Source organism: Xiphophorus hellerii, chromosome 16, assembly GCF_003331165.1.
Source record: "Xiphophorus hellerii strain 12219 chromosome 16, Xiphophorus_hellerii-4.1, whole genome shotgun sequence".
Lineage (NCBI taxonomy): Eukaryota > Metazoa > Chordata > Actinopteri > Cyprinodontiformes > Poeciliidae > Xiphophorus > Xiphophorus hellerii.
In genome coordinates this window covers 12,232,853-12,254,464 of record NC_045687.1, presented here as the reverse complement: position 1 = coordinate 12,254,464, position 21,612 = coordinate 12,232,853, and the positions used below count along the sequence as shown (strand labels likewise).

The 21,612-nt window shown below is 37.0% G+C and overlaps 1 protein-coding gene across 2 annotated transcripts in view; it reads right to left on the bottom strand.

The window, feature by feature from the left end:
• LOC116735744 (ras-related protein Rab-26-like) overlaps positions 1 to 15,392 on the bottom strand; it is a 41,248-nt gene extending 25,856 nt beyond the window's left edge. Inside the window, exons 1-2 of one of the 2 annotated variants that reach the window (XM_032587813.1) lie at positions 14,843 to 15,383; positions 13,246 to 13,356 (exon numbers count right to left, since the gene is read on the bottom strand). In XM_032587813.1, coding sequence (XP_032443704.1) covers positions 13,246 to 13,356; positions 14,843 to 15,028 — 297 coding nt within the window. In that variant the 5' untranslated portion in view covers positions 15,029 to 15,383. Of the gene's footprint in view, positions 1 to 13,245; positions 13,357 to 14,842 lie in introns of both variants that reach the window. The other variant, XM_032587814.1, reaches the window with a different exon arrangement.
• Positions 15,393 to 21,612: the final 6,220 nt, after the last annotated feature.

Below are 21,612 nucleotides of genomic sequence, written 5' to 3'. Positions count from 1 at the left end.
TGAAAACTTTTTTCCAATATCACTTTATTTCCCCCCAATATTCAACAATAAAGTATTTAATTCCATCATTAAATATTCACAGCGCTCCTCGGCGCTCACCTCTCTAGATTCCAGTGACATTAGAGCAGCAGGTGGTAAAGCTGCTCATCATTAATAACAGACACCTCTATTGGTAATGCAAACACCCATCTGGTGCCTTCAATTTAGTGAAGGCGGAGACTCATAAAAGCATTGCAAGATAGTTCTTCATAAAGGAACCACTTCTCTTTTGCAGTGGGAAATGGCAGTATATTTTAGCTTAACTCATTGTTCAATAAATTAAGCAACATTTTAAGAGGCAGTGCAACTTAGTATGATTATGCTAATTTTTTTTATTCGCACCCACTCAGGAAAGCAGGCAGCAGAGTGGGTAACAGAGAGACCAGTCACCCATCTCTTCATTAAGCACAACAGAAAAAAGTGCAAGATCAGTGAGGCTATGACTGGATGGGCAGTGACATTAACAATGACATAAGATTTCAAAGAAAAATGTTCAAAAGTCAAAATAAAAAGTGAGTTTCATCCTCTTGCTGCATCTCAGTCTGTTTGTCTGTATTCACTCTCCTCATGATACTCTAAAATGGTTATGAAATACAAGTTAACAGTCACTGAACACATGGATAGTGCCAAGTAAATATATTACAAACTCCTCGAACTTTTCCACATTTTTTCCAATGGAGTCCACCTGCATGTAAGGCAATATCAGTGTAAATACAACAGTGTTGTCAAGGACTCAGAGGTTTATGAGAGAACATTAGTGAAAAAAAAACAGCCTCAAGTCCAATGAGCAAAACAGAGAGGTTGGAATGTTGTAGTTACATATTGGGTACTCATGGTGTTACGGTCTAATCAGATATTAATTCAAAACACCTACAAAGGTTTCCTGAGCCTCTAAATGGTCTGGGTCAGTAGGTTGCACAGTCTTAGAAGACTGTTTACTTGACAAATGTCCAGACAGGAGGATAAACCTGAAAAGGTTAATGAAGTGAGCACAACCAGGAAATTTTAGGCCACTTTATGCTTCCTTATACTGAAAAACGTTATGGAGAGGCTGATTTCATTTGCCAGCAGGACTTAGAATTTGTCCATACTGCCAAAGGTACCAAAAGCTGGTTCCATGACCACAATGCTACTGGTACTGGCAGGCAAACTAGCCTGACTTGAACCCCATCGAGAATATATGTTGGACTGTCAAAAGGAGAATGAGAGACACCAGAGACCCAACAATAACATGACATGGAGGCTGATACCCTCCATCTCATTGATGCAGTAATACATGCAAAAAGAAACCCAACAAAGTACCAACTGCATAGAAATGAACAAACTTTTCGGAACACTACACTTTACATTTAAATTATATAATATTCACATTTTCTAAGACCTTCACTTTAGAGTTTCCATTATCAGTAAGCCCTAGCCATCACAATTAAAAGAAATAAAGGCTTAAAATATTTCACTGTATGTGTAATGAATCAGTCTAATACACAAATTAAATTTTCATGAAAAAAAAAATATATTGGACATTTTCATGATATCAATATTTTTAGACAAAGTATTTTTTTAAAAGCATTAGGAGCAACAGGAGTAAATGGATAATTTACTCAGCCTCTACAGTCAAGTCCACAGATTATAAAGTTCTGATAAAGAAAACACTTGTGTAGCTTACATTCCCCTTGCAATACAAGGTCCTACATCAGTCTCTGATAAAAGAAGCAAAAATTGGACATTTTTGTTGTAAATATAATTAAGGTCCTCATCACAGCAGAACCTTGCTCTTGTGTTTTTGAACACAAAGGAAACCAAGGACAAGATTCAACAACCCTGAAGCAGAATTACCATTAAAAACACTCGTAAACAAAGAAAATCTAATTTCTACGAGAGTGGCAGCAACCAAGCAATGACTAATATCCACTTGTTGCATGAGTCAGCCTCTCAAAGTCATCTGAAGATGGTGACCTCATATTTCACATAATAAAGCCAATTTGACTAGTCACAGACACTTCAGCATGTAATAATGCACTCAGTGCACCCATATCAGATGATGTTGATGAACAAAGCAGCCTACAGTCAGTGTTTGAGGGGTGTGTAAGTATGCACACAAACAAAAACTCAAACTGATGAACACAATCTGAGTGCTACAGACCTTGATTGTCTTTATTTATTCCATTTTAGAGTGCCATCACTGAGGATGAACAGTCTTATGAGTCAGCAGCACAAAGAACAGAGGCTCAGTCCTTCAGCTTGAGTATGTTTCCATGTTTTGCATATCTGAATCAGTACTACATATGCTGCAATTAATGATTAGCCCCATCTCTGAATAATACTGTCTTGATTAGCAGACAGATTTAATAAGTCAGAGTAGTAAAATGCAAAAAGAAGTTAGCACCATCATGCACAAATATGATGACACGCAAGGGCAATTTAGTGAGATGATCTTACTTAACATGCATGCGTTTGTGTAGCTAATGTATGCAAACTTTTGCATTTCATACATTAACTTGAAACCTTTTTTTCAATTTTCTCATTCTATGTATAGCATAATTGTTCTGATTAAGGTGTGTTCCTTCCCACTCTATAAGCATGAACTGGGTAAAAATTAGTCAAGTAATATCAATTTTGGCAGGAAAAAATAAAATGCCAAGCAATTGATCGGAAACCTTTACAATGCAACAGTAGAGCAAAAGTGAGACAATTTGGTGGTAGAATGAGTTAAGGAGATGCTTTGCTTCTCCCTGTAGGTATCAATCAAACAAGAAACAACAGGAAGTCAAATAAAGAAATATAGCATGCCTGATTCTAAACAACAGGTCTATTTGTCTGTGGGTCACTTTTTGTTTAGTTCTTCTAGAAAATCTGAGGTCAAGTTAATAGCTGAATCTCAAAAAACATTACATGGATGGAGCTTCAGGGGAAAGCTACACAAAAATATATGTTTGTAATAACTCACTGAAAACAGATCACAAGGGTACTTATGATCCTTGGGGTCTTTGTACGGGACCCTTTGGGCCAGAAAAACAGGAAACAGTCGGCTCCTGCACCATTTTACAAGATCGGAGCATATAGAATAAGGGATCTTTCATTTAAGTCATTGATTATCATAAACTTTAGGACATTGTTTCATTTCATTCCTTAGAATTAAGATTCCTTGCAGTTTGCTCTAGTATATGATATGTTTTTTTCATGCTACTCTGAGTTGAAGTCATTAGTTACACTTGCTTGGTCATTGTCCCTGATTTATTGCTTCTTTGTTAGCTCTTTGTTCATAGTATTTGGGTTTGTGTGTATCCCAGTTTTGTGTCTACTGTTGTTTACTTTTATTAGTGTCTGTTTTCCCAAATGAGCTCACAGAACTACATTGAGCTTGTTGATGAGGCCATAGATTACCTCATGTACATCACAACAGATCAAAGAAGTTCTGAGGCTTTGAATGTGTGAATCTCCAAACACTCAAGCATTTTGGATCCAGACGGTTAATTGAGATTCTGCTTTGTGCTTCTTATGGATGTTTAATGTTTCCAAGGTGCTAGTCCCCTTCCTTCTCCCGCTTGGCTGGGGGCTTGGATATGGAGTGACTACAGGGATGAAGAAGGTGTTTGATCACTACTTTCCTGGAAAGGATTTGGATGAAAGTAGCTCTGAACAAACTGACCCAGCTGGGGAGGTTTGCTTCGAACGAGCGATGGATGTCTGTGAAACCACAGACTTGGACTCAACTGAGACTTTGCAGGACAGTACCTCGGACGAGCGTACCATTTTTAGACAAACTGACCCGGCTGGGGAAGTTTGTCCTTTAAGTCAGACAGTTGCCAGTCAAAGCAATGTCACTAGTTTTAGAGACACGACGGTAGACGACAATCTTAGGCGTGAGAGGACAGTCGTAAAAAACTGACCCGACTGGGGAAGATTTTTCTAAGGCTGACCTCACAGCTAAAAGTTTTGGCTTCATCAATTCTGGCAAAGCCAGAGATGTTGTCACTAAAAGGCACATTCACCGGTGTCTTTCAATTACCGAGTTCCCTGGACAGGGAACGTGTCTCAGAGAGAAACAGAGTTGACAGAGACGTCACAGCCATTGGTCTGTCAAAAACATTGTCTCTGAATTGTGAAGTTTCTGTTGTTATTGAGCTTAACTGTTTACCGAACAGGGAAGCTCAATTTACAAACATCTCTGAAACCCCAACCAGTGGCGTGTTTGTAACCGTTCCCAAAGATGAGGCTACCCAGGCTGGGGTAGCTCTCTCTGAGAACAAGAGCAAAGTCTTTGGGGACATTTTTTTCACTGTTCTGAAAGTGATAACCAACCCGGACGGGGAGATTTGACAGGTTTTCTGTTTGCAGGTTTCTCTCCGGGCGCTCGGGCTTCCTGCCACAGTCTAAAATCATGACTGTTTGGTTAATTGCCGTCTAAATTCTCTTTAGATGTGAATAAAACATTAAAGTCCTGGGTTTGAATCCCCTCTCTCATAACCCTCTTTACTAGAGCCTTTATTTCAGAATAAAGGCTCAGAAATACATTTATTTCTCACATTTAATAACAAAATGTCAGAAATAAAATATCAAGAAGGAATTTGCTGTTTTCAGTTTTCTCTCCGGGCGCTCCGGCTTCCTGCCACAGTTTAAAATCATGACTTTGCATTTTTTGGAAATACTCACCAGTGTCTGTATTTCAAAGTGTCCATGTTGCCATTCATCACAATAAGGTTCCTCCTGCCATAGAGCTTGGGAAATAGTCTTACCTTTTTATTCAAGTTTTTTCTTATTCTTTTTTTAAGTGGTTAGAAAAGTGCATTACTGCCACCAACTGGAATGGAGTATAGACTGAAATGACACTCAACAACAAAACCTAGTAGTCTTATCTGTCCAAGGCATTTAATTTCAGTTAAGATCCCAGGAGGATTTAACAAAAGTCACATATTTGCGATGGTAAAACACTTTTTGTAACAAGTGGCTAGAAATGCACATATTATTAATGGTTGAAATTGATTCTTGGAAACCACAGTATGCTACTCTTTGCTCCTTTTGTCTAACAATGAGCTTCCGAGATTTTTTCTACTTGCCTTTCTATTGTGCCGAGTGTGCACGATGGCAATATATCTGTCATTATTCTGCTTAGTTTGGTTGGTATGTCTGGATCTTACAGAAACTATATCATTTCAGACAATACTGATCTAACATACGAAGGTACCTTGTTTTGGCTTCCATTTATGTTATACACACGCCCCCTTTAATTGATCCCAAACATCACTGAACCACTTGTATGAAAATGACATTCAGCTGCACTGCTTCTTCAAAAACTTTTTTTCCCCCATTCTAAATGAAGGGGTTGGTTTTAAAATTGTTTTTTAAATGCCAGATACCCAGACAAAATATTTTCTAATAAATATTTTTCAAAAATAAAATAAAGGTATTTTGTGGTGGTTTATATTTATATTTCGCATCTCTTTATAGTTTTCTTTAATGTCATGAATGTGAGCACACATCTATTATGGACAATAAACAGCACCCTCTCCACCACATAGTGGACAGACAGCGGAGCACCTTCTCACATAGACTGCTCCAGCTCCGCTCTCGTAGGGACAGATACAGGAAATCCTTCCTGCCACATGCCATCTCACTGTACAATAAAAGCTAAATCATTGTTCTGCACTAATCAGTCCAATTTTGCACAACTGCACTGTGGCACACTTGCTGTACATATATTTACATATACATATCTACATTTTTTGAATCTTTCAAGGACTGCTCTTAAGTTGCTTTTTATATTAACAGCATTTTATATTTTTACAATTTATAGCATTTTATATTTTATTTTTATTTTATCTACAACTACTACTCAGTGGTAGTTGTTATTGTGTCTTGTCTCTATGCTGTAACTGCGAAGTAATTTCCCTGCTGGGATGAATAAAGTACTTCTATTCCATTCTATTCTATTCTATTCTATTCTATTCTATTCTATTCTATTCTATTCTATTCTATTCTATTCTATACACCACTTCCATCCATTAGACAAAATAACAGCTGTCATGGTGACGTTGTCAGTTTTCATAGAGCATATGAGCCAACAGTGATGTAAGAGAGGCTGTGAACAATGCCTGGCTGCAATCAAGGATTGGTATCACTAAAGCTGCCATCCTGAACCTCCCTTGGTTCATTAACAGCTTCCACATCTGCTTAGCTTTGTTGTTAATCTCTGTTTTTATTTTCTCTGTGTGAATGTGATCATTGCCAGCTGCTAAATGTGCTGAATAATGTGTGACTGATTAACACGAATGGGAAGCACACCGATTGTTCTCTATGAGCTAAAGAAACATGCACAAAATTTCAGATTTTGTTTAAATGATCAATGTTTGGGAATAGCCTTTAAATACAAAATATTTTTATCAAAACCAGACCTAATCTTGGCAGTGTGTTAGTTACCAGGTTGTTATTTATTTATTTATTTTTAACCCTAAACCCATGTCTTCTGTAAATAACGCTAGTTATGAATAAGATAATGCCATTGAACATTTGGCTGAGGATTATGGGGTCAGAGGCGAGGCACGAAATCAGTATACACAAATCCTGTTTCAACTGAAAGGACAAAAAAAAAAAAATACAAGTCTTGCACAGTTTTGTCACCTCCTTTTTCAGATACAATCACATGACGAATTTAAAGTATGTATATAGTAAGTATGATTATTAAACAAACAAATAAAAATCACCCCCAGTAACAACAATGACAGATCTCATGCAAATGGATTTGGCTTGGAGTTAAGTGAGTAAGGGTACATTTTGTCTTCTATTTTCTCTTTAATCTAATATAAAAAAATTCAGTTCATCATTCAAATTACAGTTGCTTGGAAAGACAGGGTAATCTAACCAGATGCTGTTTTTTCAGACAAATGTTGATTTATAAACAAAAGTGAAAATGCTTTCTATGTATTGCACAGAATGTTTTCAGGCAGGGAGATGGTGCTTGCTATATTGAAATGCAAAAGAGGGAAATTAATTGCACCCTCATTTTAAAATTTTTGAAAACACTGATGGAAGTTGCCTGATTCATACCCTCCACCCCCGCACACATACTAAGCGAAGGCAGAAATAACATCAGAGAATATATAATTCAAAGGAGATGTGTGTTACATGTCAAACTCTTCTGTTGTGATTGAAACAGAAATATGGCTTCAAACACATCAGCCTTGAAGATAAAACCAAAGAAGTGGCACGCAGAGCCAGTGTATGATAAACAGGTTTAATGGGAAAAAGGGACTTGATCTTGTATGGGAATTAAAAGTTATTTTATTTTCACCTTTAATGAGCTGATTGTAGATATTTTATGAACCGTGACAGTTTAGCAAAACCCAGAATAAACAGTTGCTGACTATGGTTTCCGTTTGCTATCCCTGCTCATTACTCTGTCTGCTGTAAAGGAAAACCATCCAATGAAAGGTTGTTTTGGTACCAGCAGCTACAAACATGATGGCATTAGTTAGTATGCCTGATGGTATCCATCTCTCCTAAACCTGTCAGGGACTTTTTATAGGCCACTTCAATGCACAGTGCTCCCAGTAAATCACTAAACATCTGAGAATGAATTGTTATACCACATAAGCATCTTGGTTTCAGGGTGTTCTTTGTGGTAAAAACAGAAACTTTTCTTTGAGTTGGAAATTATTACAACATTTCTATTTTGTCATTTTTGCCCTATTTGGACACTGAATAAGTCTTAATTTAGGGAATTCACATTTTTTACACACATTTAATCTTCTAAGGTCATTTCACCTGAATTAGAAACGACTGATCTATAAACATGGGAATTGGTTGGATCTGGAGGCTTTGAAAATCACAGAATGCAAAACAATTGTGCTATTAAAGTAAATGATGTATTCTATTTTAAAAGGGTAAGTGGTTCAAAAGAGGCAGAAAAAGATAGTAATTTTAAGTTTGTTACTCTGACATTAAGAGCCAAAGGAACATATATTTAATATATGAATCTTAACAAATAAAATATGACTTGTACCAACTCTGCATCACATTCTGGTCAGCAATGACTTTTTCTACTTCACGTTATAACAAGAAATATTTTTATTTTGATAACAGTGAGAAATGTCTTTTCCAAGTGATACACATTTGCACTGCGGCTTGTATTTCCCTGGCAAGTCACAGTTTACAAGGACAAAAAAAGAAAGGCGGTGAGGATGCAAACAGAAAGAAACTTAAACTAAAAGGAAACCAAAGGGAGAGAAGAAAGAATGTGAATTTGGAAAGGCTGTTTTCTCAATTACTAGTTTTTACCTTGACATTACCCTACATTTGTCAATTCTGGTCATTAAACATCAAATGTTCATGTAAACTCAAAGATTATTTTAGTGACTTTCACCCTCCATCTCAAGGTTGGAAACCCTTGCAGTTACTTAATGAAGCAGGTCTTTAGTATTTTGATGCAAAATGTAAGACAACATGTGACTACATTGCTACGTATTGCTATATATCATCATCCAGGACAAATGATCACTGAGATGAAAATGTGACATCTGAACCAGACAGTACTTTTTGAAAATTCACATATACTAAATCTTAATGTGTAAATCTTTCTGAAAAAGTTGCATATGAAACATATTATGAAATAAGGAAAGAAATTACAAATATTATTTTAAACAGTATATCAATGTGGTCAAGCAGTGACATGAAAAAGCTCACAAAATCCAACTGAGACAAAATGTTCTTCATTTTTGACAAGATAATAACTACATATAAATTTTCATTATCAAAACTCTTCATGGCAATAACTGTTCATCAGATTTATCAAAGAAAAATGTCAGAAATTGTCACTAGTGTGGCATATGAGGAGCCACTGATTGTAATGATGGGCAGTTTTAATCTAATGGTTAAAAACAGCACAGTTCAAAATCATAAAAATGAAATAGCTTATGACTGAAACAATACTCTACACCACACCAGGTAAGTACAAGCTACTGTGCAAAAAGTATATATCTCAGAAAAATGCATTATTCACTCCACATACAACAATATTAATTAATCTCTCTTACTTTTTTCATCTGTCCTGAAAATGACAACTATGACATTTTCATTTTAAGCAATATTTCTTATTTTTGGTAATTGCCTGGGCTATGCATGTCTTTCAAAGTGATTTGGAAAGTCTGGAACTGGATACGGAAACGGATCCAGGCTCAACTTCAGGTAAAACTTGGCCTGGCTAATGTCCCCATGATTTTCATGACTCAAAAAAGTAAATGAGGACAGACTCGTGTATTTGGGCAAGCCTATGACATGGACTCTTCTTTAAATCATGATATATGGTATAATTTATCATTTTTGGATTTGATCTATAACGTTCTGTATCTGTAATCCTTGTATCAACAAGGATTTCTGTGTTTTCTGAGCACGAATGTTAGCAGTAAAATAACAAAAAAAGAAAAAAAAAAAAAACCTTGCTGGTGCTTGCTGTTTATGTAACATGAGTCAGTAGAGGCCCAACTGACCACTGTGTGGGAGAGTCCAGAGCATAGTGCAGCCACATCATTATAACACTGGCCAATAATTGATATTTTAAAACCAAGTTTTTAGAGAAACTTTTTTGGAAGGTTTATCCTAATATGAAACTAAGACAATATAGCAGTAAAAAAACCCATAAAAATAAAAGCAACCTAAAGGGAACCTGAACTTTCTTTTAAACGTCTTCTGAATGTATTTGCAAATTAAGACTCTTGGATTTTAGGATTATGACAGGAGTTTGTAATAGGAGCAGAGCCATTTTAAGGGTGAGAAAAAAAATTAAGTCTTCTTTCAGATGCAAAAACACTGCTACTTGTATTGAAATACTAATAAATTCTAATAGCAGAATGACAACTTAAAATAAAAATTATTTTCAAAAATGATATTCTAATTTCTATCATTTAAAAAAAACTAAACAGCTGGTCATTATTATATTACTTACTTTACAAGGTCATGTTGTGTTGTGGTTTGAAACATAACAGAATGATTAAAAAAATCACTATGAAAACTAAACCTTTATTTATCTACTGGCTCAAATACATGCTCCACATGCAGCAGATTTATTAGGCTGCTATAGAAGAGAATTTGCATCTAATTAATTTCATACATACCATAAAATTTACATAAATGTGCAAGGCGCTGCATAAAAGAACCTAGTTATCTATCAATAATACATTGCAATAATGCGATACCTCTGCTATAATTAGATTCCAAGGCACATTTTTATCAATACAAATAAAACGTGAAATTGCATCCTGCACTGAAATTTGCTTCAGTTTAAGCCAAACAATGCACTGAAGCATTTCCATAATCCTGATAACATGTTGAGATTTAAACAACATGAAAGTAAAATTCAAAAGGACAGAAACATGGAATGTTGCTGCAGCTTTGAAGTGGGAACTGATTCAAAATCCCAGCGCAAAGCAAATTGTGTTTTGTTCCAAACAACAAAGACAATCAAAACTGTCGTCCCTAAAAATAACAATCACACCCTGTCACACAATCGCTGCAGTCTCTCCATTAGAAGAAACAAAACCCAAATTCTGCTTCTTAAAAAACTCCTGGTTTCTGAACTCATCAGGCTAACTCACTACTTTTTACATTTTACATACATATATGCAATTATAATGCATCTGTCTATTTGAACCAATTAAGTTCTATGTGAATGTCGTAAACTAGAACAGATATATATACATATATATATATAAACATTTCATGAGTTTGATGATTTCTATTTGACCTGCATGAAAAAATTAAAAACATGAGCATAAAAGAGCTGGAGCCTTGAGTGAAGCAGGTCTGTACCACACTGCAATTAAATAATGAGCCAAAAATACAAAAGAACAGAGTAAGCAGTAAGAAACAGCTTTGAAATTTGTCATCCATTAGCAGGAGAGAGAGAGAAAGAGAAAGAGAGAGCGAGAACTGATGAAGATCTTTAGTGTCCTTAGATGGACTTAAATGTGCTACTGTTATGCCATGTGTTACATAAGTAAATAAACCAACTGCTCATCCACCCACATACACATCCAGCCCACAAACAGGGCCACACAAGGATCAGATACTTTAGTTCAACAGGAACAGGTGGCAAATGTGCCTTAAGAGAGTAGAAGGACCTTGGATTATATATAAGTTTCTAAATATTAAAACCTAAGTCACTTTCAAAAAGTGGAAAAGTTTTCATGTTGGCAGCTTAGAAAGTCCAATAATTTCGAATAACTTCCAACAAGCCAGTTAGGGTAAGTAGCTTTTTGTAGTCAATATTTTACCTATGAAGATCAATTTGAATGGCATATTTGTCATGTTTCTATTTTGAAGTTTAGCAAGGATAAATGACCTCCTGTGAACACAGTTTCTACATAGTTATCCTTAACATTAAACAATATGATGGTCCAAACTGGTACGTGATGACATTACTCTTTGTTATGTCACAGAAAACATTTTTTTTCTTAAAAAGTGGAATGGAAGTTGAGAAACAACTTGGTGCTTTTCTGCCACCTTGTGTCTGTTTCGTTGCTATGTGTCAAAAGCAGCGGGTAAAACAAAATCATGATATTTCTGATCCTGAAGATCGTAATACGAAGTTAATAAAAGAATATGTAGCTTAAGAACGATCTTAATACTTACCAATTTTCTGTTTAAAATTATACGCATAAAATTTTCATATGGTTCCGAGCTGTTGATAGAGAAACTATCCAAATTTATTTAACAGTAAAATTAAGTGTTGAAACTTATTTTTTGTTTAGAAACTGAAGATCTTGGGTTTGGTTTTATTAGACTTTAAAGAACTTGAGATTTTAATTCCTAATCAGTTTTATAGATGTAAACGAATAAATGACACAACTTCAGGGAAAGAAAAATGATATTAAATCTTTCACACAATGTAATTTGCATTTCTATGGCTTCAATAGGTCTTTTAACCATTCAGGCAGTTTTTACGCTATGATCACATCTGCTCATTCACAGACGGACTCACAGACTGGTGGGCAACAAGGGGCTCAGTATCTTGCCCAAAGACATTTCGACATGTGGAGGCGGGGAGCTGGAACTGAATTCTCAATCAACCAATTGCCAAATGACTGCTTATCCCCACTGAGTATGAGATGGGACAAAATGCAACAACAAGATGCAGGTGTTTCTTAAAACTTTAAGCCTGTCATGATGCAAGTTTCTTCACACAAAAAGTTGTTTGGTTTCCATTTGTAAACTGCAATAGTATATTGTAGCATGTGCAGACATAAATTGATACAATTTTAAAACCAGCAGTAATGTGCTAACAAAACCTTCACTTCGACAGGTGCCAAATCATGCTGGAAAATAAAAACTGAATCTTCATGTGGCTTTTCAGCAGAAGCATGAAGTGCTCTGAAATTTACTGGCTGTGCAGACTTTGGACTTGTTAAAAAAACCTCAGAGGACAAACACTAGCAGGTGACATGGTTCCTCAAATCATCACTGAGTATAAAAACGTCCCGCTGAACCTGAAGCAGCTTGAATTCTGCAGCTTTCTCCTCTTCCTCCAGACTTTGGGACCTTTGTTTTCAAATTAATTGCAAAACATATTTTCCACTGAAAAGAAGACCTCTGACTATTGCAGTCCAATTCTTCTCCTTATTCAAGGTGAGACTCTTCTGACACATGTCATAGATTTGTCTGTATGGAAGCACTGAGTTCAGCTGAAGTCAAAATCCTTTCAATATATCAAAGTATCTAACTAATGTTTCACTTTTTGAACAGAATAACATTTGATAGCTTAACTTTTCAATGACATACTAATTTATTGATGTCTGTATGTGAATAAATCTGCCTTTTTTCTGGCATTTATGTCACACAAATAAAATCAAAAAAAGGCTTCAGGGTTAAATTTATGATGTACTGATTTCTTTACGAGTCTCATTTAAAAAGTGGACCCATTGTCTCCCTGCTGCCCATTAGTGTCCACAAAACTGGTACATGATAGACACCATAATCACCCAGATAGGCTGAAAAAGTAAAACATGTCAAACTAATTTAAGAAATCAATATCTATCTTCTGACGCAAGAAATGCTCAAAGCTCTAGGGCCTCAAAGACACAGAATGGCTCTAAAAAGAATTCTATTAGAGACTGGCCCTGTTTCACTAACAGCGCTAAACACGAAAAATATGAAAGAACATGTTCTGCTTGTGGGGGGATTTGTGATTGCTTTCTCAGGCCATTGATTCGAACTCACCCTAAAGTCAATTCCCACTGTGGAGATGAAGCTGCCGGCAAGGAAAGCCCCGTCTTTGAAACGGACCAGTAGACAGGTTTTCCCAACACCGGAGTCACCAACAAGCATAACCTGCATAAAACACATGAGCTGAAAAGTCGATTTGGAAGGATGGGATGAGTAGTGCTAAACATTGAACCCATGAATATTAATAAATTGGAACATCCAGACAAAACAAAGACAATAAAAATCCTATGTAGGGGTGTGAAAAGACTGAACTTCCTGTGTATTTCTGTGTTTGGTCAGTGAAGAGTGCACCCATGACTGAGTTTGTGGACAGTGGATGTCCCTGCATCCTTCCTGTAAGTGTGTCCTTGCATGCAGAACAAACATACATTGCTGTGCTTCTTTGTCACAGACACATGGTTTTCATTCAGAGCTGTGATTGGATTAAAGGTTTCATGTGATTACAGTTATCAAGTTAGCTGAGGGACTCTGGGACCCAGATATGGAAATCAAAAGTGGCTCCTGGGTCCAGAGAGGAAGCAGACAGATGAAAGACAGAGGAAGCAGAGCGAAAGGTGCAGAGAAACAGGGTCACCGAGCAGATGCACAGTTACAGTAGCAGATCTCACTCTTCTTTTTTCTATTATTTATTATTATTATTTTCCTTCAACAAGATTCATTAGTGACTAAAAGCTACAATGCTAACAGAGAAAACTATAATGCCTTGGAACAAGTCTTCAAAATCTGTTGATAGTTACAGATTTGGACCTTTATTGAAGAATAACATGAAGAAAGTGGTTGCTGAAATGAAGCCAAAAACTCACATTGGTATTTGCTATAAGCAGTACATATGCAGAAGAATGTGCGCCAGTGAGAGATGAGCGCATGGTTAAACGTTCTGGTCAACATGCAAAATGGCAGAGCATTGCACATCAGCCTGAACACACCATCCATAACATAATGGTGCTGACTGCATCATGTGCAACTACGTTTCAACTGCAGATCACATTTTATTGAAAGAAGGTTCTCTAAGATAATTATGTAATGGGAATGAATCCAGCCTTTTCAGAATTTACTTGGATTAAAAATAGAAGCGTCACAACTTTATATTGGTCTACCACATAACCCCCCTCCCTCCATCCCTCCCATCCCTACAAATGCACTGAAGTCTGTAGTTTGTGGCAGAGTGTGGAAAAGTTTAATTTATACAAATAACTGTGGATTCATTTGTACGATGTCGCAATGTTGTGCGAAAAGAGCAACAAACTTGCTTCAAACAGTTGCTTCAAAAACATGAAGTAGGTGGCAGACGTGAAGCGTTTTTGACGCACACAATGAAAACCCGTGGGTGTGAATCTGTTTGTGTTTCTGTGAAGTGGCAGCTCTCCACTCACATGCGTGCTCTCTGAGGATGAAACCATGCAACAATTGCTTCGTGTGTATGCAACGTCGTATCATCTGTAGCACGAAAAAAAAAGTGTACATTTGTTGTATAAAGTGGGTAACCCAGGATATGATCAAATCGCCCCTCACCTTTTTTCCTTTATAACATTGTTTTCATCAAACTGACTGACATAAAGTAAATCTCACCTGCGCTGCTGTTTTACCTCACCTTGAAAGCGATGTCATAAAACTCGCTGCTGCTGCTGATGGAGGGTCTGCTGGGATGCACCACGCCGTTCATCTGAACAATGCTCGGGCTGCTCCTCGCAGCTTTTCCGACGCCTTTCCCGCCTGGGCTGCCAGCTGACGGGCTGCTGTTAGGGGCTTTGCCTTTGGCTGCCTTCTTGCGAGACATTGCTTCCCCCAAAAAAGATTTCAACAACTGCGGTGTCTCTCTCGGTTATTTCAAACTACAACCTAAAAGAAAACATCAACCAAATCCACGAGAAATTGGGTTGAAAGAAAGTTGCAGTGGTGCAGAAGTTCGCTGTTCTTTCACCTGTGCGTTGAACGCATCTTTGTTGGCAATTCGCTGCTTTTCAAAGTAAGAGTGAAAATGTCGCAAAACGCTGGCTGCGTCTTTCTGCAGCTTCCTGTTCCTGATGTCCTTCTGGTTTCAGGACAACAGCCTCGGCGCTGAGCGCGGCAGCAGCATCAAGTGCATGTGATGCAGTAGAAAACTCCACCTTCACGGGAGATCAAAACTTACAACAACTGATTTAAAGCAAGCGGCAGAAACTCGCAAAACACGCTTAGACTTAAGAGGAGTGCCGATTAGGACAGAAAAACTGGGGTTAGCATACAAGAAACACACATATTGAAAGATTGATGATAAAAACAGGGCGTCACTGTCCTTGGTGCTGAAAGCCTTTCTTTACTTATATTCGGTTTTTATGAAGAGTAATATCAACAAAAACAAAATCAATCAATTTTGCAAACCATTATTTTGTAAATGTCATGAAATCCCACATTTAAAAGTATAAATTTAGAAATGTATATTTTAAAATCTGTATTTGCTTGCAGTCATATTTCTAGGCAAATATATAAAAAAATCTGCTTTAAACAACCTGATGTTAAAATTGCATTTGGCAGTTCATTGTTTTATTTTGGGTGGTTCATTGTTTTATTCCAAAATAAATGAAGGGGGCAAATGAGAAGAATGACAGTCGTTTTTAAAAAATGTTTTCTGGAAAAACAACTGAAACACATTTGCCACCTGTGGAGCGTGCTTTACGTGCGATTTCAGGACAACGCCACACGAGGGTGCTACACTAACATAAAATAGAAAAATCAAATCTACACACCTGCAATGGACTGGCGACCTATTTAGGATGAATCATACCTCTCGCCCAATTCAACCTAATAAAAACAAAAACAAACAAAAAAAAAACTATGTTTTGTAAAAGTATTCACACCCCTCATAGTGTTTTACCTTCTATTACAAACACAAATGCCATAAAGGCAAAACCAAGTCAACCGAAAAGTTTTATTTTGATCTCGCCTGACCAGAAAACAGTGTTTGCAGTGTTTGTGTTTACCTCATGGCAAAGGTTAAGCATGACAAGGAGTCGTTTTGTAAACAGATCGCACCACCTGAACTCTGATCTCTGCTTGGTCTGATCTCGGTCTTCCACAACCGGTTATTGCTCAGTTTAAGCAAAAGTCCATGTCTTAGGCTTACATTTATGAATTTCTACTGAAATTTTTGAAAGCTGGCCAGCCAGGTCAGGTATAAAATTGTGGAGGAGTTTCACCCTCTAAACTTCTCCACAACTTTCTCACTGATCTGTCTGCTGTGTACCTTGGTCTGCACAATGTTATTTGTTCACTAAGTTAAACAAATCTCCTAGGAGGTCAGGAAATAACTATAATCATAATCAGATTATATTACCACTGACAGATGTCTTTACTAATTAGGTCATTTCTTGAGACAACTAGTTGTACTTCCCAGTAATATATACATAAATTTGTGATTGCAACATTTTAAAGTGTGAGAAAATTCAAAGAGCTTTCATTATTTGTGCACAGCACTGTGAATTTGAGGGTCATTAAGATGTGGAAAATCACAGGTCAAAAAATTACATGAAGGTTTAATGGTATGAAACAAAAACCACAGTGTTCTTTGCTCCTGTTGAGCTTAATTTGCTCTCAGTTGGAGTATTTCAGCTGATTCCTCTTGTAAATTAGAACACTCTAAAACTTAAACGCTGTGGCTATTCCTCTGCTTATTATGAGTTTAATGACCAACAAGATGAAGTTGATCTTTTTCCTAAATATCTGTTCTAGCACACAGTTCAGACGTACCGAGTGACTTGGTTGCAAACATACAGAGCATTCTGTCTCCAAATCTGCTGGCTGTCAGCATTTTACCACCCAATGCCATGCAGAGCCGAAGAGCGAAGTGTCATTGGTTTTAAGAAAATCCAAACCTCAGGCTCCACCAACCCCCACGCACAGCTCCCCATCGACAGCTGAGATTTGTTCTGCCCCCAAAGCAGCTGTCCACTGAAGCAACAGCTGTGCATTTTGGAGGGAATATAGGAAAAGGTCACTGGAATCCATTCCTGGTTTCAGGGAAATTAAAAGCCTTGCAGAAATGAGTTAACCATACGTAGTGGCTGTGCTGTACGTTGGAAGGTTGTGACATATATTCAGTGTGCCATCTGCTTTTATGTACTTTTAAAGGTCTCTATTGAAATACGTGGCGACATAAAACTATAAACAGGTGTGTGAATGTAAACAGCAGAGCCAGTTCAGAGAAATTATGTAAGGTTGGTGTGGTCGCTCTGTTAAAACTAATAAAACAGCAAATATAATAAAGAAGTCTCTGAAGTGCTATAAACTGTGAAACAAAAGTCAAGCAGGCATCCAAACACTTCCACATAATAGCTGTAACACAAGCATCCTTAGAGGCATTTTAGATCACATTATGCCAACTCAAACAATCACAAAAGAGTAGCTTAAGTGTAAAAGTAAGTCAGTATTATGACTTTTAAAAGAAGGTAGACAGAGCTGGGCTGTAATGTGGCTGCATATGCAGACCCAATGCAGGAAGGTCATCAGGGCCTTAGGGTCATAACACTCTGCAGGCACACCCAAAGCAAAGGCATTTGTCAGTTTACCCAGGGTCAGGTGCCCCAAGTGTGCACTGGCTGGTGTGCAGCAGTCTGGCCAGTCGCTCAACCAAAGTCAGAGCAACTGTTGATCTCTTGGCATCCCCCTTTTTCAGCTGCCTTTGGACCGACTGTAGCGTGTGGGGAGGCGGGGGCACCAAGGGGCATCCTGCCAGGCTTCACCCCTGTTTGTCAAGCCTTGGCGAGAGGAACCAACAGCAGACTGGCACTGCCAGGCACACATTCACTCACTGAGGCGTCTCCAAGAGAAAAGCACAGAGCAGCTTTGAGAGAGAGAGAAAAGAGTTGTTTACAGTCTTTTAAACAGACTTTTAAATAAACAGACCTTAGGGTAAAATAACCTTATTGTGTCAGATTAATAAATGTTAGCTTTACAAATAAGAGTTAAATAAGTCTAAATATTTGAAATTAGAGAGCTGTTACCATCTCAGTTACAACTTCAAGGGACAGTTCATGTAGGTAAAGGAAATGAAAATTACACACATGCAAGCATGGGAATTGTTTTTCCATCATTCTGCCATCAGTTTAACAAAATAATGACAGAATGAATAGATCAGCATTTGTTTTTGCTGGGCCACAATAAACATTTTTGTTTACAGCAACATAATGGGATGCTGAACTTCTTGTGTTTCTAAAACATAACTATTTTAGAACCACTAAATATAGATATAGAATACTAAATATAGAATACTATATTACTATACTATATATAGTAATATAGTATTGTATCCGGTCATGCATCCCTACATTTGGAATTTTAAAAATTACTTCATATCATACACAATAACATATATTGTCTTTAAAATTACATTGAATTATATCATATTACAAGTATATTAAGACTAAGTTGTACCATGTCATATTGTGGTACAACTTTATTGTAACTCCACCTCATTGTGAATAGTCTTATTATATTTACGTCTAATATATTCCATTATAAACATATTTCTTAATCTCAAATCATATTTCATTGTCTTATCTCATATCAAATTACATCTAATTGTATCATATTGTAAGTGTCATTCTGTTGTACTGTATCATATAAAATTTTCTCAACTAGGGTTGTATTTTATCATATATTCTTGACTCATACCATATCAAGTCATAGTATATCATACTTCATGTGTCATTTTATATCACATAGTAAGTCTTGATATCACATTATGTTGTGTATCACACATTATGTTCTACGGTCATATTCAGTAAATCAGAATATGCAATTCAACTGTCAGATTAGAAGTACCTTTTGAAAATAACAATCATTGAGGAAGCATTGAACATATTGTGAAGCCCATATTTCTGTACTGGAAATGTTTTTTTTCTTTATTGGTCTAATGTAATATTCGAATCTTAAATATTATTGTTTCATTAGCTTAAGAGGAAAATCATCAAAATGAACAGAAATACAGACTTAAAGACATACGTCAATCTGTATGTAAATAATCCATACAACATGTTATATTTGGTGAATTGAGTTACTGAAATCTATTAACTTTTCATTTCTTTAGTGGATCTGTATATAGTAATATAGTATTGTATCTGGTTATATTATATCACTTAATATGATCACTTAATAAAAAATAAACCCTTTACGTTACAGATTTAGATTTGATGTGAAACATTGTTGAATCTCTATAGGTTATGACATTTTTCCATAAAAATAATATAAAGCCAAAGAAACATAATCCCTCTGTGTCCTAGTTAACAACTCTTGCAAAGTATTGGCTTATGCTTTTATAGTTGCTTGGAATTGCATTGGCAAGATTATTATACTTAGTTTCTTGTTGAACCAGTGTGTAAAAGTAACAATGTCAAGCCAGGGCTTCAAATCTGTCATCATTTAAAATTTTATTCTTTTTCTCTGCATCATTAAAAAAAGGTGACAATATTTAATATTGCCTTCAAAAGATATCATTGCAGCATCCAAGTGTCACACCTGCAATTTCCACTTGAAAAATGTTGATAATTTATTTATTAATTTCTTATTTTTCATTTTAGCAGTAATTATTCAAGAGGGATCCATATTAGTTATGCATCAGGGAGTAATAGCAAATTTATTTCAATGTGTTGAAAATAATGTAGACATGCCTCAACGGGCCTTTTAAAGGATCCAAGCATAAAAGTGGGAGCCAGGTTACCAGAGTGGAAAATGTCCACATGGGTAATAATTACAACCAGGAGCTCAATTTCAACCCTATATCTGCTCCATGTTTCAGACTCCTCGTTTTCTTGGACATTGACGTTGTAAAAATTAAATATATTCCAAGACTCATCTGTGTTTCTACTTGCACTTTCATTTCCACTTGCAAAGTTGACAGTCTGTCATCTTAAGAGAGCGGATAATGGGTGCATTCACAAGTGATGGTTGTGTTATCTACGGCCTGACCATAAATCCTTGCTAATCCCGGTTGCTTCCTGCAAGCAACAGTGTCGCTGGATTCTGTTGCGCTGGTGATCAGATTTATGACCTTGCATATGGTGTTGCTGTCAAAAAAGGAAGCATTTGGTGTTTCACTGACTCCCTCGTACACACCCCGACATGCAGAGTAATTTCACACACGAATGGTGAGATGAGAAGTGGCCAAACATCTGATTAAGCTCCAAAATGTATCTGATCGGACACTTGGGGCTGAGAGAATAATTGAGTCAGAAGCACATAAAAAGTGGAAATTCAAAAAAAGTGGGGATAAATGACCTAAAAGTCACTTCATCTCCCTTTCTACTGTCATAAATAAAACCAGTTGAAATTAGGAGTGAAATAAAATAAAGCTCATCTCTTTTCCCTGTTGCCTTGCAAAAGCAGAGGTGGGTGAAACCATGTCTGTACTCAGCTGGAACTGCCGCTACAAAAAGCCTGCATGTTCACATATGAACGCACACACAGTTTACATGCAACCAAGAGTGGGCACATGAGCACCAACTGGAGAGAGTCGTGGCGAGCAGGAAAAGGTGTGAGCAGGAAAAGTGGTGTGTGTGGGTGAGTGTGAATATGCAAGAGTGTGCGTGTGTATTAGTAGAGTTTTTGCAGTTGTGACAGCTGGGATGAGGGAGTGGAGGCGGCGTGTGTGATTGGAGGAGGTGCCAACAGAGCAAGTGTCTCTTTATTTTCACGACACGCAAATGTGTATGTGTGGATATATGGTCATGAACAGCGCACACATGTGTGTTTATGTCCAGCAGAAGTTTGTGCTATTGTGATTTGTTTCCCTATTGTTGCAGTGTATTTAAAGTAGAATCACATGCTAGTTCTAAAACAGCATATGCAGACATGCAATCATATGAGCAGGCAAACACAGAAAATAGAAAGTGTACAATCATTTATTTGCAATCCCTGCAGGCACTTCACAACTGCTACTACAGTCTTGGCCCATCATGACAAATCAACAAAAAGTAGTTTCAGAGTGTGAAGTTAAAGGAAAATAATGTATGTTTTCATGTTCTACAAATTAAAATGGGATGCAATTATTATCCAGCCACATGCACCTTTACACACTTTAAATAAAACCCAGTGCAACAAATGGCTTTAGGCTGTACAAGGAGGGCGTTAATCAGAACAGCAGGCAAGATGCTTACAGTAACTCTGGAGGAGCTGCAGAGTTCCGGAGTTCAGGAGCGAGAATCTGTTGACGGGGCAACAGCCTTTACCCTTTAGGCACATAAAACTGAAGCCCTTTGCATGGTAAGATACTACTAGTTTTGCATGTTTTGGGCATTGCACTGCAATATATGCCTGCTTTGCATGAGACTGTGCATGTGCTGTGTAGGTGAGGTCACTCGCAGCCACAGGAGCCTGGCAATGATGAGC